This window comes from Portunus trituberculatus, chromosome 31 (genome assembly GCF_017591435.1).
Source record: "Portunus trituberculatus isolate SZX2019 chromosome 31, ASM1759143v1, whole genome shotgun sequence".
Taxonomy (NCBI): Eukaryota; Metazoa; Arthropoda; class Malacostraca; order Decapoda; family Portunidae; genus Portunus; species Portunus trituberculatus.
In genome coordinates this window covers 3,759,122-3,785,713 of record NC_059285.1, presented here as the reverse complement: position 1 = coordinate 3,785,713, position 26,592 = coordinate 3,759,122, and the positions used below count along the sequence as shown (strand labels likewise).

The 26,592-nt window shown below is 42.9% G+C and overlaps 2 protein-coding genes and 4 non-coding genes across 6 annotated transcripts; 1 reads left to right on the top strand and 5 right to left on the bottom strand.

Annotated features, from left to right (window-relative positions):
- Positions 1-488: 488 nt before the first annotated feature.
- Positions 489-14,672, bottom strand: LOC123511538 (translation initiation factor IF-2, mitochondrial-like). The gene is made up of 15 exons (XM_045267531.1): positions 14,615-14,672; positions 14,366-14,455; positions 9,576-9,780; positions 9,100-9,217; positions 8,697-8,877; positions 8,027-8,187; positions 7,670-7,846; positions 6,067-6,116; positions 5,413-5,631; positions 5,116-5,256; positions 4,670-4,878; positions 3,469-3,689; positions 3,006-3,170; positions 1,924-2,064; positions 489-920 (listed from the first exon to the last, which is right to left on the bottom strand). Exons 2-15 carry the CDS (start codon positions 14,371-14,373, stop codon positions 748-750), a joined length of 2,169 nt encoding a protein of 722 aa, XP_045123466.1. The 5' UTR covers positions 14,374-14,455; positions 14,615-14,672; the 3' UTR covers positions 489-747.
- A 388-nt stretch (positions 14,673-15,060) lies between these two features.
- Positions 15,061-17,394, top strand: LOC123511539. Its single transcript, XM_045267532.1, has 6 exons — positions 15,061-15,285; positions 15,420-15,673; positions 16,165-16,361; positions 16,535-16,725; positions 16,857-16,982; positions 17,175-17,394. Exons 1-6 carry the CDS (start codon positions 15,238-15,240, stop codon positions 17,232-17,234), a joined length of 876 nt encoding a protein of 291 aa, XP_045123467.1. The 5' UTR covers positions 15,061-15,237; the 3' UTR covers positions 17,235-17,394.
- Positions 17,395-17,509: 115 nt separating this feature from the next.
- LOC123511706 lies at positions 17,510-17,671 on the bottom strand. Its single transcript, XR_006676930.1, has one exon. It is a non-coding gene; the product is annotated as a U1 spliceosomal RNA (small nuclear RNA).
- Positions 17,672-20,036: 2,365 nt separating this feature from the next.
- On the bottom strand, positions 20,037-20,151 carry LOC123511712. Its single transcript, XR_006676936.1, has one exon. It is a non-coding gene; the product is annotated as a U5 spliceosomal RNA (small nuclear RNA).
- A 3,782-nt stretch (positions 20,152-23,933) lies between these two features.
- On the bottom strand, positions 23,934-24,096 carry LOC123511731. The gene has a single exon (XR_006676955.1). It is a non-coding gene; the product is annotated as a U1 spliceosomal RNA (small nuclear RNA).
- A 1,322-nt stretch (positions 24,097-25,418) lies between these two features.
- Positions 25,419-25,611, bottom strand: LOC123511707. Its single transcript, XR_006676931.1, has one exon. It is a non-coding gene; the product is annotated as a U2 spliceosomal RNA (small nuclear RNA).
- Between the last annotated feature and the right edge of the window lie 981 nt (positions 25,612-26,592).

The following is a 26,592-nucleotide window of genomic DNA, read 5'->3' as shown; positions in this document are numbered from 1 at the left end:
ATATCTTGACCTGCTGCATGACAATCTTGAAGAGTGCTTCGACAAGTGTAACGGTGAAACCTTCATGCAGGACGGTGCGTCATGCCATACGGCCAACATTGTAAGGGAATGGTTTGGCATGTGTGAACTTAATTATTTTGAAAGTTGGCCAGCAAACAGTCCAGACCTAAACCCGATTGAAAATGTGTGGAGTATGATGAAAAGAAGCTCCAGGATCTGGACACGAGCAGTGTAGCGAAGCTCAAGCAGGCGGTCGTGCAAGTGTGGGGAGAACTGTCACCTACATATCTGGAAAAACTAGCAGATTCTGTACCACGTCGGTTGGAATCTGTCATAAAGAGGAAGGGAAACAGCACAAAATATTAGGTAAGGTAAAGAAATTATATTTTTAATGATAGTAATAGATGATTAAGGCAAATTTAATGGTATGCATGGTACGAAAAAACACAAAAACAACACGCGCCACTTTCATTGGCGGCCAGTGTAATGGAAGGAAAACTGAAAGAGCTAAAGAAGAGACAATTTATGTGAAGTTGAGTAAAAACAGTGCATGTGTACTAAAGTTCAGCAAATCCATTGTAAAATTAAGTATCAACAGGACAGTCTGCAGGCAACTCTTTACTTTAGAATGACATACTTGTACATTCCTGCACTCTGCCCTTTCCTTATGATTCACCTTGCATGAAGAAATAGCCTATGTATGTAAAATAAAGAAAAGAAAAATAAAAGAATTATAATATGTAAGCCTTAGAAACCAGGGTCCCAGTCTATTGTCTGAGGGATCTGCTTGATTCTGTAGCAGATCAGTGTGTCACCAGTCTGAAATCTGAGGTCGTGGTCAGCAAAGCACAGACCGCACTCCTTGCCTCTTGCTATGCTTTCCACTTCCTCTTTCAGGTGACGCATGGATGACAGTTCACCTGAAGGGAAAACAGCCAAGTGTTAATCCCCTGTTATATAATCTACAAAACTTCTTTTCAACACATCCCAACTTAACCCATGTTTTGAAAAGGCCATTTAATTATTATGGCATGTAACTACTATATAATATAAATACAGTGGAGACTCAATACTTGAATGTCTAAATACTCAAACTTTTCAATACTCAAAACGCAAAAGTTCAATGTAACACTCGAAAAAATACCTGATAGTCAAACGTCCACACCTGTGGTTCTAAACAAAGGCTCCCTGGCATCCCCCTTCCCCTTTAGCAAGTTGTGACTTGTGCTGCCGCAGTCATCAGAATAACATTCTCCTGCATTCTATCTGTAGTTTTTTATTTACAAACTTACATACCACCAAAGGCTTAAAGGTGAAAATATCTGGTAATTAACATTTGGTCGTATACAAAGCTCTGTCATCTCCCTTCTCACAGCCGCTACTGTACGGTTCTGATAACAGTAAGACTGGTAATACCGGTATTACTGTAATACCAGTATACTGGATACCGGTGTGAATCCCTAGTCCTGCAACAGTCTTCAGAAAAACAATATTTTTCTGCGTTCTGTTCGGTAATTTTTCATTTAGAAACTTACGATGGCACCAAAGAGGCTTATTAGTGATGAAAATAAGGAATCTGGTGAGAGTGCACGCATTAGTGAGCCACAGCACTCCATTAGTGGATTCACAGGAATCACACCCTTCTCCCTTCCTCTTCTATGTTAGCCATCACCAGCCTTCACTATGGTATGTACAAATCTAAATAAAAAAAAAAAAATAATAATAAAAAAATAAATTAAACTTGAAATTTTGCTATGATTAGAACATATTACCTAATCTATTAGTATCAATAGTCAAACCTTTTAATACTTGAACAGCCATTTGGAATAAATTAAGTTCGAGTATGGAGTCTCCACTGTAAGTATAGCTTATGCATTTCCAAGTGAACAGACCCCAGACATGACAAACAACTCATGAACTCACCCTCATAGATTGTGTCTTGGCCTCGCACTACTTTGTACAAGGCACTCTTCTTCAGGCTTCCCTTCACACACCGGCACCCAGCAATTGGAACTTTCTTACGCCCCTCAGTGATCAAGAACTCCTCAAGAACATTTGCTTCACCTGGAGAAATATTAGTCTGTTTTCAGTTGTTTTCCAGCACACAGATATCTCAGTTTCAGTCTTCCAGTTACAAGCATGTGTCAGTATACTTCAAAGTAACTTGCAGCAATACAGTCTGATTCTGACACATGAGCTGAATGTTATGTAGAATGATATCACAAAATACTTTTACACCTTCACCTACATTTCTTTCCTAAGCTAGCCAAATAGGAATATTCTTACACTCACGTCATGAAATATTTCAAAGATTCAACTCAGATGTAAAAATAAGATGCACAATCACAGCAAGTGTAAAGACAGGTTCACACGAGGCAATTTGTAGGTGGAATTGTCAGCTGATAGAAGTACTGTTTGGACTTTGGTGCTTAGTGGCTAGAATTGCTGGCCAAGCTACCATGACCGACACACTGGTCTTGTCCAGTGGCTTTGTTAACATTGTGACGTCAAGAAGGAAGTTGTTGAATATGTGGTGTCCAGAGCCAGAAAAGAAGGTGTTGGCTTAGAGAGGGACCAATGGTATGTCTGGAACCCAAAACATGCTGCTCTATATAACAAGAAAAGCCTTCAGAAAAGGACGTTTGATGGGGATGGCCATTGCCTCATGCAAGTGTCTGTCCATGCAGAAGTGTACCTTGAGCTCCACATCCCTCTGTGATCTTTGCTCAAAGTCTATGGAGCAACCATGATCATCACTTGTCATTATAAGCTTATATATCACATCATCATCAGTATTAAAACCTAATATTTATTGAATATTTGAAACCTGCACATAATGCTGACTCACACAATTCACTCACTCACAAGATAAGGTTGCAAACCTACATTTGCTCAAGCATTTCTGTTTGGAAAACAAAATATATACTAGGTTCATGCACAACACATGAAACTCAAACCTCATGCTGCACATCATACAATTAAGACAAGGAATGGTTGTAACATACCAAGTACTTCTTCCTCTTCCCTGAGAGGCAGCTGTGCAGAGATCTGTTCCTTGAGGTGGTCAATGAGGTGATAGATAACTGTGTGTTCTGAGATGGTCACACCTTTTTTCAAGGCTAATGTCTGCAACTCCTTTGGAACTTCCACATTAAAGGTGTAGATAATACCTGAGAGAGAGAGAGAGGAGCGAAGAAGTTATGAGGGGCATAAATCAGTCAGAATGTGTTGGGGGTGTTTGTCTGTCCCTTCGTTTCATGAGATTTATCTATTTACATTGGAAAATTGGAATAAGTGGTCAGCTATCAGCATGTAAATAAAATATCAAAGTGATAATTCTGACATTCCAAAATTACAATACAATTTAAGACATCACTGTCATTCATTACACACTTGAGAGCATAACTTGATACCAGCATAACCACATTTGATCAATTTCATACAGTTTCACTCAAGTCCATCTCTGACCTGAGAACATGGAGGCCATGTTCACATCGGTGAGAGTGACAGGTCCAACACCATAACTGATGAGGTCCAGGTGACATTCCGTGCCATGGTAGGTGTCGAGGGTGTCTAGCAAAGCCTCCACTGATCCATCTACATCTCCTTTCAGCACAAGTGATACCTTGGGTGGCCCATCCTCCTCCTCACTCTCCTTTGGCCGAGGACCTCGCTGGCGTAGCTTGTACCTGTCACCAAGAAGACAGACTGCTGAGCCAAGGCAATTAACAAACATCTTTGTGGCAGTGATATCCAAACTGGGGTTCAAGTACCCCTGAAAGTATGTAGTAATGTTCACAAAGTGTGTGTATGTGCGTTTAAAACATTAAAATTTCCGACTTACATGAGTAACAACAAAGTAAAATGAAAATACAAGTGAATAAAAAACAGTCAGAAAGGAGGTGGGAGTATAAGAATAACTGAGAGAGGGAATGGGGACCAAGAAGGATTTGCACTCCACACTTACAAGAGAATTCCTGACAAATGAACATGTCACTTTTACTTCATTTTGTCCTATGAGTGAAAGCGTATGCATATCTTTTTCAAACTCAAAAACACACTTAAAGACACAATAGCTTCTTTAACAGTAAGATATATGCATACACAACTGAAATGTAATAGTTGTACCCGCCACAGCACTGATACAAATGAAAGAAGTTAAGAAATTGAGAAGAAGCAAAGAAAAATTTCACAAATATCAAGAATGAGAGGAGGGTCAAGTTCTTTGGATTACCTTCTATGAATTCTTATACATACTCTGAAAACTTTGTGCCTAAAAACACACACACACACACACACACACACACACACACACACACACACACACAAAAGCTTTACATACATACATACTCTGGAAACTTTATACCTAAAAACAAAAACACACACAAAAAAAGCTTTTAAGCCCATGAGCACTGCAGTTTTTCAAACTTAATAAAAAAAAGTCCAGTACAAACTTCAAGTGCATTTTCATTAAAAAGGTCCAGTACAAATTCAAGTTAATTTTCAAAAGATACCACAGTTATAGTGAATGACTGAATAAGACAAAGCTTGAAGCTAAATTTTTACTCCACGAAATTTGGAAGGCAAATCAAATGAAGCAGAAAGTATCAAATGGTTACAAACTGACAAAATAAACACTTTTACAACATGCTCCACCTTCCCTTCTCACCTTATTCCCATTTTCCTTTTCTCCTCCCGCTGTGCTCGGTACTGTTTGAGGTGCTCCTGCAACTTCTCCTCGATGGCTGCTGCATCATCTTCCTGCTGCTGCTTCTTCAAGGCAGCTTCCCGCCATCCCACCACTTCTGCAGCACGATGCTCTCCCTCCACCTCCAACACCACATCCCCAGCTGAAGGCAACTGTCGCCACCCAATCACCTACAAGAAGATGGAAGGAATGGATCTCAGTAATTCCAGTGTTTCCTGGCTTGCCATCTCCTAACCACCTGGGACAGTACAGTTAGAGATACATTTAATGTAAAAAGAAAGAAATACATCAGTAATTCCAAAGAGCAGAACTCCACAATCATGGAATTAATTTAACAAAAGATAAATCTCTCATTGAATGGCTTAAAATCACCTAATACAGTCCAGAAACACTCCATTTCAACATACCTGAACAGGAGTGGCTGGGGGGGCAGACTTGATAGGCTTCCCAGCATCGTTGAACATGCCCCTAACTTTGCCCCAGGCGGTTCCTGCCACCAGCACGGCACCACGGCTGAGTGTGCCCCGCTGGATGACACACGTTGCCACCTGTACCATGTGAAGAATGTGAGTACAACCATGAATTACGATGCCTTATGATGAATGGGCAGAATGGATCAAATACATAAAAGTGAAAGGCATAGTGTCAATAAGTATATCAAAGAAGACAGGAGCAGCAATTCCTTTATGGCCAGTGCCACTCACCTTTCCCCTACCAGGATCAGTCCTAGACTCCACCACCACACCTTCCACAGCACCAGTGGGGTCAGAGCGCAGGTTTAAGAGTTCTGCCTGGGTCACCACAGCCTCAACTAATTGATCTAGGTTATGGCCAGTGAGGGCAGACACCTCCACTGCCTGCACCTCTCCACCCTGTTCCTCTAGCTGCAGTCCAGCATTAAGCAGCATCTTCCTTGTGCCAACCTGATGAGCAGGAAAGGAATGGTGAAAGATTACAAATAATAGTTGTCTAAAAATAAGAAAATTATTAAATCTTAAAAGTAATTAAGTAAATATGAGAAGTATAACAAATACAGACAATAGCATTACATCTCTATGAAAGGGAAATAAACTCTTAGAGAACATGAAAGGATAGCAACCCTCTTTTTGGAAAGCTGTACAGTACTGAGAGAGAGAGAGAGAGAGAGAGAGAGAGAGAGAGAGAGAGAGAGAGAGAGAGAGAGAGAGAGAGAGAGAGAGAGAGAGAGAGAGAGAGAGAGAGAGAGAGAGAGAGAGAGAGAGAGAGAGAGAGAGAGACTGAGGTGACCAAGGAGGAAGAATCATGGCCTGAAGTAGTATATGACTATCCTCTCAGTGGGATTCCAGGAGACAGACATAAGACAGTTGTAAGACACTCACCACATCTGCTTCAGGCTTGTCCACCTTGTTGATGGCCACCACAATTGGCACTGGAGGGGAGAGAGGGAATGAAGACAATTGAGAAGATAACAAAAAAACAACAAAAATGTCAGTGTGGAGACTGTGGCTGAGGGAGGAAGATGCACTGTATCACTGAGAACAGATCCATACTCAATATCTTGTGCACAGCTTCACTCATTCAGCACAATTTTCTGGCTCCCTCTGAAGTTATAAGGACAAATAAATTCCCTCCAGTGTCATTATCTAAAAAAAAAAAAAAAAAAAAAATAGGAAGAAAGAAAGATAAAATGGAAGAAGAAGAAGAAGAAGAAGAAGAAGAAGAAGAAGAAGAAGAAGAAGAAGAAGAAGAAGAAGAAGAAGAAGAAGAAGAAGAAGAAGAAGAAGAAGAAGAAGAAGAAGAAGAAGAAGAAGAAGAAGAAGAAGAAGAAGAAGAAGAAGAAGAAGAAGAAGAAGAAGAAGAAGAAGAAGAAGAAGAAGAAGAAGAAGAAGAAGAAGAAGAAGAAGAAGAAGAAGAAGAAGAAGAAGAAGAAGAAGAAGAAGAAGAAGAAGAAGAAGAAGAAGAAGAAGAAGAAGAAGAAGAAGAAGAAGAAGAAGAAGAAGAAGAAGAAGAAGAAGAAGAAGAAGAAGAAGAAGAAGAAGAAGAAGAAGAAGAAGAAGAAGAAGAAGAAGAAGAAGAAGAAGAAGAAGAAGAAGAAGAAGAAGAAGAAGAAGAAGAAGAAGAAGAAGAAGAAGAAGAAGAAGAAGAAGAAGAAGAAGAAGAAAATACTTCTAATAAAAACACACTGGAACCTTGATTCTTGAACTTAAGTTCCTGAATATCATTTAAAATCTGAGATGTTTCAAATCTGAAACTATTTTTCACATAAGAATCAATCTAAAACTGATTAATCAGTTCCCAAATCCTGTCTTAGTAACTTAAGAGAGACGCTCCCACTACTAGGATGGCTGCCTCACATCACCAACTCAAAAATTACTTATCCAGAACAGATGTATTGAATGACTCATCAGGAGCATTCTTTAGAGTGTGCAGGTATTCTCTTTGTTAGAGATCAAGTGAGGGAAGCCTTATAGAGTGACACAGAGAGGAATAACCCACCTATTGCCAAACTGAAGGTGATCAAAACACCTAGACATTTTATTGTTGGGGAAAGCTATATATTGTGAAAATGCAGTTTAGCGGTAGTGGTGGCATTGAGGAGTCATCGAGAGTATCATGGGTGGCTTAGGATTATTCCCAAGTGCCTAAAACTGCTTGCACGCATCAAGGTTCTTCAATAGCAACACACTTAACTTATGTATCTCAAAGAATGAATTAAGTCTTATGTTCTATATTTCTCCTCTTAATATATAAAAATGAAAGAAATATTTAGAGAAACCCAAAACTTGAAACAAATGGCAGCTTTTGATTAGTTTTTGATACTTGAACCATATCATTGTATGGCAACCAAAGCAATTTCAAGTTAAGAACTTTGTTTATAAAACGGTTTGTTTGAAAAGAGGGGCATTAAGTATCCAAGGTTCCACTGTGTCTAACTTGAGAGCTGTCAACATGCTGTATGTGAGAACATTTAACTCTACTCACCATGTGCTTCCTGGGCCAGCTTGAGGGACTCCTGGGTCTGGGCCATCACCCCATCATCTGCTGCTACCACCAACACCACCACGTCAGTCACCATGGCACCCCGTGCTCGCATGGCCCCAAATGCAGCATGGCCAGGGGTGTCCAGGAAGGTGGCCTGTTCTCCACTCTCAAGCTGTACTGTGGTAATATTGTGGAAACAAAGGCATCAATGATTCATCCATACAATAATGTCCTAAAGTTTCTTTATGACAAAATAAAGTAAGGTTTTCTTGATGCAGGAGGATGAGAGATCACATGTGATGAGAATGTTTGGAGTTGTATGGCCTTGCTGTGGCTTTCTGGTAATCCTATGCTGACCTGAGAATGCTCCAATGTGTTGGGTGATGCCACCATGCTCTGACTGGACCACATTGGTGTCCCGAAGGCTGTCCAGGAGTGTGGTCTTCCCATGATCAACGTGGCCCATGATTGTGACCACTGGGGGTCGTCGCACCAATTTTTCTTCTTCTGGCGGTGGTCTGAATGGATTTAACAAAACAATCATGTTCTAGTTAACTTGATTTCAGGGAGACAAGAGTTCTTGGCTTGGACCCAGAGAATCATTAGCATTTCTAGCACTACTCACAAAGTAGTTGTGAACAGACATCTGAGAATCAGTGAGCAGCTCATGACAAAGTCACTGGAAAAAATATTCCTCACTTCCCTTCACATTCATCTTCTTCTATCCACAACCTTGTGCTGCTGGACGTTTCACTTCAAGCATACAGTTTAATTACCATCAGTGTTTGATCACTTACAGTGGTTACTTTGATGATGACAGAACATAAACAAACTGAGTATTTCTTTATAATACAATTATTGATATTTCTTCATATATTACCTCATTGATGCATACAGAAAGGGACTAATAAACATAATGGACCGGAAGAGCTTAAACAAAACAGTTGATATTAAAGAAAGATGCTTGATTTGTCTGGAGATAGACTATACTTCTGTGAGAAGCTGATGACATTAACCCTCACACTACCTTCTGAAGGCATCCTTGTTCTTGGTCTCCTGCTCCACCTTCACTGGACTGCCTTCTATCTTGAACCTCAGGCCAGCCCGCTTCACTGCCTCTTGGGCCACACGCAAGTTGGTGATCGGGGCATTCGGTTCATCATAGTGATCACTTCCCTCTACATACATGAAGATTTCAAACACTGTGTCTGGAATGGAAGAAATGAAGAGTCAAACAACAGGATATTTCATGTAAACAAACTTACCTCCCAAATTATGACAATTGGAAGAAAAATGCTCATCATACTAACTAAGCCCTGTAGCTAATATATTTTCCTGTTTTTTTTTCAGTACTTCATTGTGTGAGTCAAAGCAACCATCTTGTGGTGAGGTGAACATACTCAAAAATACTTGCACACTGGTACACATACCAATGTCTCTCTCGATGGCCTTAGACAGCTCAAGCACCGTCATGTTCTTCCAGATTGATACAACACGAGCCTTCGTTTTTTCCAGCTTTATTGCCTTGGGGTTCAGCTGAACTGCATTCTGAAATCCCAAAATAGGATGATACATAAATGTGATGCTCATGGCTTCTTGTACTCCATCAAACACAAGCATTTAACAGACACCATCACTATAAGACAATAGTAAGTAATTAGTATGATTGACTCTCAACTATAAGTTCCCTGGTTCAGATTTTAGGTCTTGCAGAAATAATCTATTTTAAATCAGGAACAGAAAAAAAAATAGAGTAGAGAACAGCTATACACATTTTCTTTATGTACACAAATAATTTGCTCTGACTACATCATTCTAAATTATGTATGGCAGGCATTAGAGGTGATGCATACAGACTAATTTATTAACTTATTAGATAATGAACATTCTTATAATTGGCTGTTACCTTAGCATCTTTATCTTTCCTTTTCTTGCTGAGAGCAGCAGATGAGTGGAAAGCTGTGCGTGGCAGCTGACCACACAGCAGGCATGGGGCAGTCTCCATTACCCTACACTTGGTCCCCAAGAGTGTTGGTCTCTCCACATACTGCAAGGCCTGCCAAAGTGGCCATGCCTCCCTCTGTGCCAGCCGGCGGCCCACTGCAAGACTTCTATTAAATGGTAAAAAAACAAAAACATGTTGAGTTTTAGAGAGAGAGAGAGAGAGAGAGAGAGAGAGAGAGAGAGAGAGAGAGAGAGAGAGAGAGAGAGAGAGAGAGAGAGAGAGAGAGAGAGAGAGAATAAATTAAGTAATTAAAATAATAGAAACATATCTGGGATACAATAACTATACACCTGTGCAAACATGACTTGGATTTTTCTTAATTATTGCAATATTACACTTCTCAGACCTGAGGTAATAAACATTCATCACATGATACACTGTATCAGAAATTTCACCAACTCTTACTCAAAGGGACTAAACTGCATGACAAATAGAAATTAAATGTCACAGACAATTCTGAGACAAAGACATAATCAAGAGATAAGCTAAGTACAGGTTAAACCTCCTTAATCCGGTATTCTTTCATCCGACAAAATTTTTGTTTGCTGGAATTTTTTAATTGGCCGGAGTAATTTGCCGGACCACCGCTAGGAGGTGGCGGCGCTGTACTGTGTTTTGGAGCCCGGGCATTCTGGGTCAAATTTGGATCAGTACCATGCTGTCGCTCATTGCAAGCACCATCCCCCCCAGGTGTATAAAATATTTTTTCTGTAATATTTGCCCCTAAACATGGCTTCCAAGCAACCAGAAAGTGATAGTGTTGTGTGTGGAAAAAAAAAAAAAAAAAAAAAAAAAAAAAAAGCGCAAACATATGATAATATCAATGCAACAGAAAGTGGACCTATTGAGGAAGCTAGATAAAGGTGTTTCACTGCGGACCCTATGCCAACAGTACAACATTGGGTAAGTATATAGAGGGTGTTTTGGAGACCACCTATAGTTCGGAATTTTCCATGGTCCAGCAAGTCTAAGGTCCGGTGGTTGCCAGATTTGGGAGGTTCAACCTGTAATTCAATTTAAAGACGACACTCCTTTCTGTTTAACTAGTGGAAATTTCCTTGATAATTGTCACAGAGCTTTGATTGAGGCAGGACATCACAAAAATTCAAGGCACACGTGGCAGACCCAACTGTTCTGTGTCAAATCTGCTGTTTAGGTAAAAACAAATGATTTGTCCAAGGAAAGTTCTTTTTAATACCTCAATTCAAAAAAACCTCATGATTTATCTGAGTAAAATAATCCTGGCAGTGTAGCCTTAAAATCAAAGGTAAACAGTTTTCTAAAAATGTATTAACACCTTTTCCTGACACACCTGTCACCTCACAAACAAGTCCACACGATACAGAAATGAATGGCGTTGATTGGATCCTTTGTTTGAGCATGCAGCTACTGACCAATAAATATAATAAATAATAAATCTAGCCAATCAAAGCAGTTTGTGGAAAGAAGCAAGTGTATTTGAATCAGTCTATGGAAGATGCGTGAACAGACAAGATTTCCCCTCAATTATATCCATTGTATCACCAGATTCTACGAAAAGAAATACGATAATGACTTTATATCAATATCTTAAATTGCTAGGCAGGTTTGGTTAGTCTGCTTTAACTCACCTGGTTGGCTACCCTATTTAGCACTTTGTACTACATTCTTGGAGGTACTGGATAAAAGTAAGGGCAGCACAGTTCAAAAGGTATGCCAGTCAACTAGTTACTAGCATGACAACAGAACAATTACGAGGCATAAAAAGACTGAGTTGTGTACCTTTATGAAATATGGAGAAAAATTCAAATGATTATTAATGTTAGTGAAGTTAGCTATGAGCAATACAACAAAGAAACATTGAAAAGACTTTTACGAAAGTGTAAGTTGTAAGAGAAGTAAAGAAATAGGATAACTAGTCAGGGAATTTGTAAAGAAGTGGACCTAGAATATGATGCAAAGCTGATTTGTATGAGGTGATCGATTTTTGTGCCACAACTTTGTCTGGTAGGGAGTTCCATACACTGGTGCACCGTAGTGAGAAGAATTTCCTCCCGGCCTCTATTGAACTGTGGGTGATCTGAATTTTGAATCTGTGTCCTCTTGTACCTTGAGAAGGTGCCATGGTAAATATTTCCTCAGGCGAGATACCACACTCTTTCTGGAAAATTTTCCAGTATTTGAGGAGGTCAGCACACAGCAGTCGCCCCTGGACTGAGTATAGGTCTAATATTCTGAGTCGCTCACCATATGGTACCTCAGACAGGCCCTCAATGTGGCGAGTCCAGGTTCTTTGTACTGATTCCAGCAGATGAAGGTCTCCCGAGAAGCCTGTGTTCCACACACAGGAGGCATACTCTAGAATTGGTCGTATGTGAGTTTTGTAGAGAGTGATCATGAAGTCTTGGGATCTGCAGAGAAAATTTGCCGACATTCCAGAGGCTTTGTTGGCAGTAGACCGAATGTGGTGATGAAATCTGAGACTGGAGTCTACTAGGACACCAAGGTCCTTGTGTTGGTCTACCATGGTGATGGGGAGTCCTTGGAGCGAATACTCTGACAACGCACCTATGTGTTGCCAAGGCACTGTACCACGTTGTAGCCTTAACACTACACACTTGTCCTTATTGAGGCCAAGACCCCAAGAGGAAGCAACATCACAGATCTTATTTATGTCATGCTGACAGGACGAAGTTCCAAGGGCCAGTGATAGGGGGTAGATGGGCTGTACTTCAAGTAAATCTTTAAGTCATCGGCAAAGATTTTACAGTTGTTCTGTATCGTGGATGGCAGGTGGTTTACATACAGTAGGAAAAGTAAGGGTCCCAGTACCGAGCCCTGAGGTACACCACTCTTTACATCCCTGTAGCTGCTTTTAACACCTGCAACAGATACTCTCATGGATCTACCAAGTAGGAAAGAGCAAATCCAGCTTAACAGGTTGCCGGTGATACCAATGCTACGGAGTTTTTGGAGTAGCACTGAGTGGTTAACCACGTCAAAGGCTTTAGAGAAGTCAAATAGAATAACATCAACTATATTTCCAGTGTCAAGTCCAGATGAGACAAAGTCGTAGGTAAGCAATAGTTGATCATCAGCTGTTCTACCTCGCCGAAAGCCAAATTGGTTGGGAGAGAGTAAAGCATTATGTTCAAGAAATGCATAAATGTGTTCGGCCACAATTCTCTCTAATGTCTTACAGCAGACTTATGGGTCTGTAGTTTAGAGGAGCAGAGCGAGATCCCTTTTTGAAGATAGGTCGAACATCGGAGACTTTCCAAATGTCAGGGATGATGCCATCAGTTAGGCTAGTTGAGAAGATGATATGGGATAAGCAAGAGACGGACAAGAATTAAGAAGTCTGGGATGTAGGTTGTCTGGTCCCATACTTGAGTTGGAGTCAAAAGATTCAAGGCCTTTACACACAGCAGAGTAAGTAATATTTATATTGTCAAGGGTGCCCTGGAACGTCTGGTGGGGAAAAGGATTTGGGCAGCTGTCTTTGAAGACAGAGGAGAAACTGTTCACAAAAATTTCGGCCATGGCACCACAATCTTCTACTAGTGAACCATCAGGATGTGATAGGGGGCCCACGGAGGGAGCACATACTTTTTTGTTACGAATGTACTGATGAAAGGCTTTTGGATTTCTTTTAAGATTATCCATGAGAGTCGTTTCGTAAGCTATCTGGGAGTAGATAAAGTGGTTTCTGTATTGGCGATTGATAATAGTTTTCCAAGGCCTGAGTGCACTGTTGGGAGTGGCGCCCATAGAATCTTCTGGTAGACTTGAACAGCTGTCAGGCTGTTGTTCTGTTTTCTTTAAAGCAGTAGATGGACTGAGGGGAGAGCTTGGACTAAGCTGCTTGTATAAAGGAATATAAGAGTCTATGAGAGGAGTGAACTTTGCATCTACTGAGAGATGGCAAAACTCATAGTCCCAGTCAACCTGTGATACATGATTGTCTATTATTTTGTACTTTCCTCTTTCCCAGTCTCTCTTTTTAATGCAAACGTTGCCATCTTGAGAAATGTTGAATGTGAAATGGTAGGTGAACTTGATGGGGACATGTCCACAACCAGGCAGGGGACGGAGCGACTCAACATTCCCTATACTTTGGTTAGATCAATTTAATTGTATTAAATAGTTAATTTTGTTCTGAAGAAAGCATATCAGCGGCGTGTCACCTCAGCTAGGTTAGGATAAGTTAGTACAGTTTAGCTAGGTTAGGTTAGTTTTGGTTAAATAGATAAGTTAAAATAGCAAGCGGTGAGCATCAGTGGTAGAGATTTGCAAGGGAAGGAGGGGCAGAGTAATAAATAATAATGATGATAACAACAACAATAATAATAATAATAATAATAATAATAATAATAATAATAATAATAATAATAATAAGTATTTATTTGCGAAGGAAATGAAATGCGGATTCATTCAAAATGGGTCAAAATCTACCATAAAAAGAAGTTCCATCTGAAAATGAGCTGTTGGCATGACTATAAATTTGCTGAAACAATAACTGCATTTGGGATAGTCCATGACAATTACATTAGCTTAAGTTGAATAACAAAAGAAAATTATTTGTAAATAAATAACAAGACAAAATAATGACAGTAGGTAATAGGGTAGATAATAGTGAAGTACGGCTAACGTTACTTCAGTCTTATCTATCAGCAGTGTTCTTGTTTCTACTGGTCATTTGATGGGCTCACCTTAGCATGACAGCGGCGGAGGAGACAGCTTGGTAGTCCTTCCCTAAGCCAGCCGGTCGCCGCCAAGGAGGCCGCCATCACACACTCCGTCTGTAACCGCGGTTCACAATTATTACCTCATAGCCACACCCAAGCCACAAAATGTATGGCATTGTCGCAATATTATACACGGGTCCATTTCACAAGTAGAAACGTCAGTGTGGGGAGAATATTCCTTCGTTAACACGTTCAAAAATGTTTCTGACACACGTGATGGTGAAGCCGCGGCCAGCACACAGGACCAGACACGTCCGCCGAGACCAATGTAAACATTCATAATGTTTACCTGCTTCGCACCTCAAAGGCAGAAGTAGTTAATGTTATATGTTTGTCTTCTCTAAAATAAGAACAGAAGACTAACATGTTTCTTTCTCATATGGAATAAAAACTATTGAGAGAGAGAGAGAGAGAGAGAGAGAGAGAGAGAGAGAGAGAGAGAGAGCAATCAGACACTCATGCGCCCGCCCGCCCGCGCACGCACGCACGCGCGCGCGCGCGCGCGCACGCACACACACACACACACACACACACACACACACACACACACACACACACACACACACACACACACACACTTTTGAAGAGTGCATGACATCCCATGGTTCGTGACAGTAGAGCACCCCAGGTGTTCACCACAGCTGTGCCTGACAACAGGGTGGTCTTCCATCACATCTCTTCCTGGTGCACCATTGTTTTCTATCCACATCCACAGAAGGTGGACGGTCTTAGAATTCACGTAATCGAGTTTTACACAGTGATTCCTGACCATACTGAGCTCGTGATTTTAGTGTCCTCTTCAAGACGACTTGTGGCCACACTGCAGAGAAATCGCAATGACGAACTTCATTTTCTTTTTCATTTTGGTCGCTTCATTCGCGAAGGTAATGACTCTCTTGATGGTTATGTGCTGGGATAGGGTCAAAGTAGCGGTGGGTTTAAGTAGGCCTACATCGCTACACGATAGCGACCCCCGGTACCTGTAATGTATTCGTATAGTGATCATAATTTTCCGCAGGTGAGGCCTCACTCGACACCCCTCCTCTCTGAGCTCGTACAACAGCTACACCTTACACCTGGATACACTTCCAACTCGCAAAGGTTCCTCTTGATACCTGTGCAGCGTCCTCTGGATACGAGGCAGAAAGAGAAGAAAAGGCTAGTGGTGGAGACGGCGCAGGTGATGGACACTGGCACTGCAGCGATCCAGCAGGACGTGGGAATATCTGTTCAAATAACAACAGATGGTAAAACAGAGTCCATGGATGTAGAGTGAGTTCCGTGCTTCTACAGCTTAACACACACACACACACACACACACACACACACACACACACACACACACACACACACACACACACACACGATTATCTCGCCTCATATACTTGTATCATAATTAAGGGGGAAACAAAAAATAAATGTTGTTGGGTATGACTCAGGTATGGGACGCAGCATTAAGTTAATTTCTAAAATCTGGAGCAGCATGGCCTTTTTCCAAAATCAACATTAGTTACATGATAACGTATCACTTACAATTACTGCATTAAAAATAAGGGCAACATGGTACGTAACAACACTAGCATATCCTTAGACAGCACAAACATTGTACTGCTCAGGGATCTGGGATAGCTGATGAGGCCCATTTGTGATGACTGAGGTGCTGAGGTAAGACAGGAAGAAAGATTTTTGCAGACTGTAGTGTGGCATTTCACCAGTGAACACACTCGCCTTCCCGCAAACTTTAAGTTGCATTGCTCTTCCAGTTCCTTGGATGAGGTTTTCCTGGAGCATGATGGATATGAACAAGTCCCCTTCAGTATGCAAGTGCCACTGGTCTTGCCTTTTGATTTCCGCTTCAAACAAGACTCTGAGTTAGAATCCCCGCCAGAGTGCTCCACTGACGCACGGACCTGGCGGGAGCATGTCATCAACGACGTCATGAACATTCTGGAACTCCCAGGTACTGGTACTCAGAGGCTCATTTTTACTCATTACCTTTTCTAGTAAATCCTGCCTTTTATTTGCAGGTTCTGGCACATTACTTCCAAATCGTTTACATGTGGCGAGATCTCATGTACACTAACCATCCCCACCCCACCCCAAAAACAATGACTCCTCAACTTTGGTTTCCAGGCACGCAACCCTGGAACCTTCAACCGCAAGGGATCTCAGCCGAATTGAGACTCAAGAGGGACAAACTGGCGACCCTGTGGGAACTGGATTTCGAAGACAAGGATACTGTCGAGACATTCATGGCTAACCTGAAGTTATTTGAGGATGAAGCGTACAATTTATGCAATATCTTCAATCAGGAACCATCTCAGGTACGTATATACATGTTCAACAGCGTCGCTGCCCGAAGTGTGTGTGTGTGTGTGTGTGTGTGTGTGTGTGTGTGTGTGTGTGTGTGTGTGTGTGTGTGTGCCACATACAAACTTTATTTTCCAATGTCAAGGTAAACCTGGAAAACTTGTCTGCCCTGGCTGAGTGCATCTACACTTACCAGTTCATCCAGGAGTGTGTGTCAGCAGTACGCAACGCCTACGCCACCATCGACAATCCAGTCTGGGAAGTCACTGAGGTAAGTGGGCAAGGAAGCTTCTTGTCCCTGGTGGCACCATAATATGAGATTCCTAGTGCACATGATCATGGAGAGCTTATATAATAACATAAATCACAGCCATATGATAGTGTTGATAAGTGATGATGATGATGATGACAATACCAACAACAAAATGACAACAACAATGATGATGATGATGATAACCTACAGGTAAATGCAGTCGCGGTCCGCGTCGCTATTATGCTGCAACAACTTCAACCTCGTCCCTAGTAGCAGGGCTGTCACTGCGCACCGGAGACTGTTGGAGCGTTGATCACCATGCCCCCAAGTCATCACTGAACAACCCACACTCACCATCAGCTGGGGAGGCAATGATATGGCCCAGCGGTACTCGCGCCACTTGAATAAATGTAAAATACTGAAAATTTAATATACACCCTATCATTCTTCCTGAAAGTTTGAAGCTGTTAAGAACTAACTAATGAGAGAGAGAGAGAGAGAGAGAGAGAGAGATTCTGAGTAACAGTTCCCATGGATATTATTTTGAGGGGGATGCGCGAACGCAATCCCCGCTAACAAAAATTTCGCACTCGAGTTAACCACATTTGGGTTAATCGCAGGGGTCAGCACCGCCGGAGTGCAATGGCAGGCCTCGCCCTGGGAGAACCGCCTTCATGATCACGGTGTCTCCTGTGCCAGGTAAGTATGATTGCAACAATCACTCCCGCACCCCAATCCTTCACCACTCAACACCCCACCACAACTCACAAACCCTTATGGAACTCTTGTACAATTCATTTATTGTTCATCACAACGTCTTCATCAATCTTCGTGGATATTAATTCAGCAACACATTCACCCGTGATATTAGATGCCAAGCACGGCTCAATCCTTGACATGAGCATGTTGCTGGTGCTGGTCTGTCACTCAGAAGGCCTGACTAAGGAAGACTTCTGTATGGTCGCGTCTGAGACATCAAGATCCCTCTCATGGTTCACCTCTTTCCAGCAACACACGGTACACACCAGTGCTTCAAAACATGAAGCATTACTCTCAACTCCCTCCTAACTATAACCACAAGGAGTAAGGCAGAAGTCAGTTCAGCAAGCATTCCATTACACGAGTTAGTCCTGCTGGTGAGCTGCACTGAACCAGGAATGTAACACGTGTCAGGGAAAACGACTAGAAACGTGTTTAGGGGAGATACACTCAAGTAAACGTCAACTCGTGACATGATTAAAATCATGCATTATTCAAGTCTGGAAAGAGCTGCCCTTCTCGTCCGCCACACGCCCATCGACGTGATGCTGTGGGTGCTCCGGGCTGCCCGTCAGTTCCGCTGACCGCGTCTTGCTGGGGGTGGCCACAAACAGTCGCCCGCCAAAGCACAGAGGACGGCAAACACCAACCCTCGACACGCCACCGGCGGGCTGATACCCGAATTGTATATCAATGTACATTTGTATATATAACGTAATTATGTATAATATTGTATATTTTATACAATAAACATTACACAACAGTCAATCATTATTTGTTTATTTGAGAGCAAGCTTTAAGGAAGTTAGGCTGACCAAGGACGCAACGAATGCTATCGCTACTTGCCAGGCTAAACATAATCATTGCAATAAAACAAGCAGAATTGGGAAGATGAGATGAGGAATGGTTGAAATGAGCACTGGTTGCCGCTGCTTGAGGTAATACGTACTGGTTGAATTGGCAATGAACAACAACCACAATATCCTGCATCCATTACGCCAGCGGTGCGCGTTAAACATCAGAAATCTAAACCTCAAGTTCATGAAAAAAAAAAAAAAAGGACAGTCAGTATGAGACCATGCACTCCCTCACACGGAATCTTTCGTTGTACAAATAAACAATGCCGAAAAAATCTGCGAAAATTTTCAACGTACCTTCGTTCAATCCTGAACAAGACAAGAAAAACTTTTTTTTTTTATGCAGAAGCCAGCCAAGGAAAAAAAAAAGTCCATTTGAAGTGCTGGCTACCCTGAGAAGTAGTAAGATAACAGCCAAAATCAAGGAACACATGTAATTTAAGTGTTACGAAGTGGATCGGTTGCCCCTCACATCCGCGGGATTGACTCCCCTTACCTTCATCAGTGAACACCTTTTAGCTTAACTAGCCTCTCGCGAGCCTCGTTCATCCCCCACCTAAGTTTCCAACCTAAACAACTCTCGGCTGCCCCTCAACCTACCAGCTGAGCATCACGTTACACCTAACCCCAGCCTGACTTCTTACATAAGGAAAGTGAACCAGAAATAACATTTGCAAGTGAGAGTAAAGCATCAGACAGCCTGCACTACATACTATGCATGTGTTTTATGCCATGCCTGAAATATGGAACTTGTATAACTTTCCTTTCTATGCTTTACAATAGTGTCACACTACAATGGTTCTATTTCCAGACCGTAACACTTGCGGCAAATCTGACAATAGTGAAAGTTCGTTAACAGCAAATCTTACACATTCTTCTCTTTAAGCTAAGGCGCGTTTTTGATAGTCCACGCTTAAGGCAGCCTTAAGCCTGGCTTAAGGCTGACGTCATTTTGTGTTCTTTCATGTCCCCAAACTTGAGCCAGAGTGTAGCCCGCCTTAAGGCAGGGCCAGCCAAACTCAAGCCAGCTGCAGAGCAGGCTCGACTTTCCGCTAGCCAGTTGTGACGTCACATGTAAATAAACAAATGATAAGACATGACGAATGAATGCTCCATTAGCTGCTGTTGATAGTTCTGCACCAAACTGAATGCTGTTTCAGTATCTTCTGGTATCTCTGGCAAGTCTGGAAACATGATGGACTGGACTGTTGATGCAGGGAGGAAAGATAAGTTACAAAGCTGCAGCATATCTTGCACTTCCTGTTCGTCCGCCATCTTTATTGTTGTCATCTGTCAGCTGGTGACTGGTCACGTGATCGAAGGTCTAGCAGGCCCGTTTTCCATTGTCCCAGGTTCTGCTTAAGCCTGCCTTAAGGCGAGGTCTAGCCGTAGGGGCATTAAAAAACGCAGCTCTAGTCATCATCACTGCTTACTTCTGTCACATCGATTCTTATCAAGCCCATTAGATGGGCCGTTAAAAAATAACCTTAGACTCATTGAGTTGTTCCCCTCCACGGAAATCTTTAGTAAAAGGCGAAAGATTTATGCGTTTTGAAGGGAAACCAGAGTTAACACGGTTAACACAAATTTTAGACAATATGTTTTGAGCCGAACCCTACAAAGGCTGTACCTCCGAGCAAGAAAGTATCATGTTCAGACAACCTATGCTACATTACTGGTCAGCGTGGTCTGCTTCACACCTGCTCATCTCCTTCTGTAAAGTTATAACAAGTAAGTACAAATTCATGCTTTCCTTACAGGTACAGTGACGAACGCGCCCAGTATGTGATGCTTGGTCATCCAGCGTGTCCTTCTTACCTGGAAAGCCTTCCACATAAAGGTTGCTATTTCCAGTAAGTGAACAAACTCAGTATCTATGCAGTACATTAACATTTACTGCACATCATCTTTTTCTTTCTTTTCATGTTTTCCCTTACTACCGGCGGCAACATTTGACAATTTGATAAAGCTGGTGTTAAAGGCAAATTAAAATTTTCAAAAGTCTGCCCAACAAACACTCAAAGACTGCACGTATCTTGCACCAAACAACACATGACATGCTCGGTAACTGTAGCGACTACACACAGGAGATAAATACACCGATTGTAGCGCGATAAAGCTCATTTTAATTGTTAATATGCAGTATTTAGCCCGAGAAACAAAGAAAACCTTGATGACGAAAGGCACTTATACTTTGAGGGAACTTCTGGAACCCAAACACCTCAAGGAAACGCAGGAAATCTACACAACATTGAATTAAACAGAATGAAAAACAAGACAGCTTTTCAATTACCAAAAATAACCTACGAATGTCTCCCTTATTCATAAACTGGTCAATTTTTGTGAACAAAGTTTACATATTGTTCTAACTCGCCAACCGCAGCATTATTGTATTATTAAAGGAATGTGGACTGGAGGAATCGTTACCCTTAATAGGTTACTGAGTATGAAATGGGAATGGCCCCCTGCTAGCCGGCAAGGCCCTCTGCCTCTCCCAAGAGATGCAGCAAAGCGCCTTCATGACCATGGAGGAGGTCACTAAGCCAGGCAGCACTGTCTACTTTTCCCATGGTTCTGTGGATTCTACGAGCGACACGACAGGCACTGCGACCGTAAGGGGGTTCATATAGCTGTCGTAGACGACATCCAACCACTGCTCCACCATCTAGACAGAGCTGATAGCCATCCTCCACGCCCTCCAGCACACCCAGCGTCGCCCAGAGGTGACAATGGTCATCTACATCGACTCCCGGGCAGCGCTGCAGGTCCTGCATCATGCAGCGACACCCAAGCGACAACGTGCAGCTCGTCACCTCCATACTGGACAACCTGCAGAGCCTTGCTGAGCAGGGGAGATGAGTCACGTGGGAATACGGGGCAACGAAGCCGCTGACGGGGCTGTTAAACGAGCTGCCGCAGGCCTCACCGTCACCAGGCACGTGCTACCCAGCTTGCAGCAGGTGAAGGCGAAGGCGAGGAAAGCCGTGACCCAACACACCCAACAGGGTCATCGGCAGCTAGAAGGCAGCAAAACGCAGGCGGCCTGGTACGCCACCGCCTTCGGCTATCACCCCCTTGACGCCGTCCACAAGCAGCCCTGAGAGGACGTGCTGCTGCAGCAAGTAAGGCTCGGCTATCCCACCCGGTAACAGCTGAGCAAGGACTTTGTGGGACAGAAGTGTGCCCACGGCGGAGGGACACAGTCGCCTTCCACTGATTCACTACCTCCTGTCCTGCCCCGCCACCGTCCGACTCAGACCATGGCCACCTGGTCAGAATCCCGTCAGCGAATTCTTGAACAGTCGCGAGGTAAAGGCTGCCCTGCTAATCCGCCACATCTCCCAAGCCCTGCTGCTGGAGATGCTATAGAGCAGCACCCCCTCCCCGATGACCTCACCTTGTTCCATAACCACGTGACACTCAGGGAGAGAGAGAATGGAGTTCCTTCACTGGCGGGTTGATGCCCACACTGGTAGCCTATATACTGTATTACCATTATTATTATTATTATTATTATTATTATAATTTTCTAATATAAATGTATATTTTGTACAATAAACGTATAAAAAAAAAACTCACTGAATCTTGATTGGGTCAAGATGAATAGGTTCAGGCATACAACCTTCTAATTCACAACATGAGGCAGCGCCATCATCGACTTTACCATCAAATACATTAATAAGGAATATATAGTGAGAGTGTGTGTGTGTGTGTGTGTGTGTGTGTGTGTGTGTGTGTGTGTGTGTGTGTGTGTGTATATATATATATATATATATATATATATATATATATATATATATATATATATATATATATATATATATATATATATATATATATATATATATATATATATATATATATATATATATATATATATATATATATATATATATATATATATATATATATATATATATATATATATTGTGATGGGCACCGTCTTAATCCCCTTTACTTTATTATATTATTATATATGAAGCCTATGGCCACCCATCGCGGGCCCCTCGGGCTGTTCTGCTGAGCAGACAACCCCCTCCTCGCTTCTCATTGCAAGCGGGAGTCAGTACAGAGCCAGTCTTCAGCGGAGGTGGACACGTGCGCTCTTGGTTTCTGGCACAGGGTGGAGACACGTGTTGCTGGGCTGTTCTTGTTACTCGCTAGTCATTGGTCTGGGAGTTGTGCCCTCCTGTTGAGTAGCTGGCTTGCTACTGGGTAGACCGTGGCTGTGTAGGACAACGGGCTTGTTGTCCTGAGGAAAGTGTAGCCGGTTGGGGCTGCATTTCCTGTTGTGCGTTCGTCCACTCGGGTGTGGCGACGCGGAGGGACGCGTTATTGTTTCGTCCCGTTGTTGCTGTTGGTGGCTGTGGTCACCAGTGTGTTTTGTTGGGTGGCTGTGTGCCCCACCATCTTTTGTATAGTTTCAGTAGTAAACTGTATTGTAGTGGTAGTAGCCACACACACTATTGAATGCTGAGAGGCTTCATGTCGGCCAGTAGTGCGTAGTTGTCCGTCAGACTTGTCTGCGACGAGTATTTGGACTCGTGTATAGCTGGTGTCACCCGTAGGTGGTGTCTGGGCTTGTGTGTACATCACCGGATGTGCTGTACACATCATATATTGCAGTAGTAGTAGGCCAGGGATGTCAGTCTAACAGGTGTTAGTAAGCACTTGTTGTAGTAGGATAGTATAATTATATAATATACCGCGCGCGTTGTTCCGGTCTGTGAGTTATCACAGTCTGTGGACAAGGCGTGTGGAGAGGCGTGGAATTGTCCTTGTGGGCAGTTTCTCTATGGGGTATTAAGGCCTCGCCCTGTTACACATAACATCTACCATTTATAAATTCTACTTGGTTGGGTACAGGAGGAGAAGGAGTTGCTGAGGAGATTCCCTTACAGTGGGAGAAATTATACACTGTTGGCGACCTTGAAAGAACCTGAGGGTTACGTCGGCTGTGAGTTATAGTAGTGGGGACTCTGTGGAGTGTTTTATAATCCCTACTGTTCTGACCGTAACAAAGTTGGCGATTTTGCCAGAATAAGTCTAGTGAGCTGTAGCAGCTAACCGCAGCCGGGTGACGACTTACGTACGTTTTGGGCAAACCCGTAACAATATATATATAAGCAATACCGGAGGGCAACATTCGGTAAAGGTATAAGCCATACGGAAATGTTTATCAAGTGTAACCTTAACATCCCACGAAGGGCACGACTTTGTTCACTATCCAAGAACTGTAAGGATGTGAATAACTTCCTTGCTCAAGCTTCCATGAAGATAGGCAAATGATCATGTATCATGTTAATGATTAGGCTTCACTTATATTTCCATGAAGATTACTTTATTACTTTAGAGGGGGGATGCGCGAACGCAATCCCCCACTAACAAAAATTTCGCACTCGAGTTAACCACATTTGGGTTAATCGCAAGGGTCAGCACCGCCGGAGTGCAATGGCAGGCCTCGCCCTGGGAGAACCGCCTTCATGATCACGGTGTCTCCTGTGCCAGGTAAGTATGATTACAACAATCACTCCCGCACCCCAATCCTTCACCACTCAACACCACACCACACTCACAAACCCTTATGGAACTCTTGTACAATTCACTTATTGTTCATCACAACGTCTTCATCAATCTTCGTGGATATTAATTCAGCAACACATTCACCCGTGATATTAGATGCCAAGCACGACTCAATCCTTGACATGAGCATGTTGCTGGTGCTGGTCTGTCACTCAGAAGGCCTGACTAAGGAAGACTTCTGTATGGCTGCGTCTGAGACATCAAGATCCCTCTCATGGTTCACCTCTTTACAGCAACACACGGTACACACCAGTGCTTCAAAACAAGAAACACTACTCCCACCTCCCTCCTAACTATAACCACAATGAATAAGGCAGGAGTCTTCTGTAAGCATTCTATTACATGAGTTGGTCCTGCTGATGAGCTGCACTGAACCAGGAGTGTCACGTGTCGGAGAAAACGGGCAAAGACGTTACACTAAAGTAAATGTGAACAAATGACATTTAAAACGCCTCCCAACAGCATCCCCCTCTCTAGCATACAACCACAGATGTGATGCTGCGGCTACTAAGGGCGGAACCTTAGCCTCGTTAACCTTGCGTATCCTTAATACAGGTCTGTGGTCTGCAGTCCGACGTACCTCACTACCCTGCTAGACCGATCCTCGTCAAATGGTGAAGGCTCTAGTTTTCCTTTGATTGGTTCAACCCCCTCAAAAACTAAGCTTTAGGCTCTCTTCACCCACCTGACCTTCCCCATCTGGTCCATGCCGTCCCTCCCAGTGATCAAAGCGTCACCACGTCCTCCCTCTCCATCACTCTCCTCTGTACACTACTATGAAAGTCAAGGCAAAACACACACACACACACACACACACACACACACACACACACAAGAAGGCCGGATTCGAGCCTCTTAATATGTAGTCCCTATTCACATAACAGCAAGTAGATAAGGGATGTAACTCAAGGAACTGTGACCTCGCTTTTCCGGTGTGGAGTGTGGTGTGGTCTCAGTCCTACCCGAAGATCGGTCTATATGTCTCTATGAGCTCTGAGCTCGGTCCGTACAGTAATGGGTGACCAGCAGGCGACCGTGAATAAATAAATAAATAAATAAATAAATAAATAAATAAATAAATAAATATATACATACATACATACATACATACACACACGGAATTATCATTCTCCCCGGGAGAGAGAGGACCAAACCCGGAAGTACCGCGATAACGGGCCGATCGTTGACAAAAGTACCTGCAGCAAGAAGTACTTACTTACACTAATATATTAATGGTTTATATTATTCTCCCCGGGGGGAGTGGACCGATCCCGGAAGTACTGCAATACCGGGCCGATCCGCGGCAAAGGTGGAGCAAGCCCCTAGCACTTCGCCATAATCCAAAAATCAGATTAATATCGTAGATCCCACATGGGGATCGTATCAGATATTAAGCTGATAAGAACAGATACTACACTTTGATCTTAGCCAAAAGGCCGAGAAGCGATACCCACCATACCAACGCCGCCACTCCAACCACTGCACCCTTAACGCTAACACCAACCACGCAACACATATGCGCCCCAAGCCTACACTACACACTGACACACCACCAACGCCAAGCTTCCTCCTCACCATTTTATTTAATAGTATACTATCGAGCCAGAAGTTACAGTTTTTAACAATACCGTCTTCCCCATCCTTCTAAACCCTGCACCACCACCTTGCTGTCACCCATGTAACAGGCGCCGGCGTGCAGTCACGGTGCTGAAGGGACAACACTGATCCGTCTTACCACCACTACTGCTACCACCGTCTCCTGCATCCATTGCACCTGTGATGAGAGCTGTTCTGACCACTGCAGCGTCTCCTTCCTGCTCTAAACCTCCTTACACATCCCATGGCAGCCTCCGTGCACCACCACCACCACCACCACCGTCATCCGCCTCACACCAGCACCAGCCAGCCTCGGGAAATGGTGAGCAGCCTTCCTTCAAAACAAAAGGTACAAAACCCAGAATATGCCAAAGAAATACATCTCTGGCTTTTTCAAAGATAATTCTCGAGTACTGTGTGGAAGTTAAGGGAGAGACGAGAGAAAACGGTCGAGGCGATGTGTGACGGAACTATTTTCATGGGACACGCTCAATCTAATAAGTCGCCACAACCACCACGTGTTCATTTAGGTCATTATTCACCAAGCTATAACTCTATCTGGTAAGTCAATGTAAAACAGTAATGGCAACTCAAATTAATGTCACACACCGTCGGTGAACACACGACAGTATAGCCCACCAGCGCTCGTGAAGAGAGAGAGAGAGAGAGAGAGAGAGAGAGAGAGAGAGAGAGAGAGAGAGAGAGAGAGAGAGAGAGAGAGAGAGAGAGATTGGTAAGCACATCAGCACATGCCGATCCGCAAACGCGCATATAATTCACCACGGTCATCTGCTGGTCACCCAGCCAGCCTTCCCAATTTCTGAGCGAGCTCA

Coding starts and splice junctions, on each gene's coding strand:
- LOC123511539 (XM_045267532.1), top strand. CDS start 15,238: ATGACGAACTTCATTTTCTTTTTCATTTTGGTCGCTTCATTCGCGAAG. Junction 15,674..16,164: donor ACAGAGTCCATGGATGTAGA/GTGAGTTCCGTG, acceptor TTGCTCTTCCAG/TTCCTTGGATGAGGTTTTCC. Junction 16,983..17,174: donor CAGTCTGGGAAGTCACTGAG/GTAAGTGGGCAA, acceptor GATAACCTACAG/GTAAATGCAGTCGCGGTCCG.
- LOC123511538 (XM_045267531.1), bottom strand. Junction 7,847..8,026: donor ACACATTGGAGCATTCTCAG/GTCAGCATAGGA, acceptor ATATTACCACAG/TACAGCTTGAGAGTGGAGAA. Junction 5,257..5,412: donor CTGATCCTGGTAGGGGAAAG/GTGAGTGGCACT, acceptor CACATGGTACAG/GTGGCAACGTGTGTCATCCA.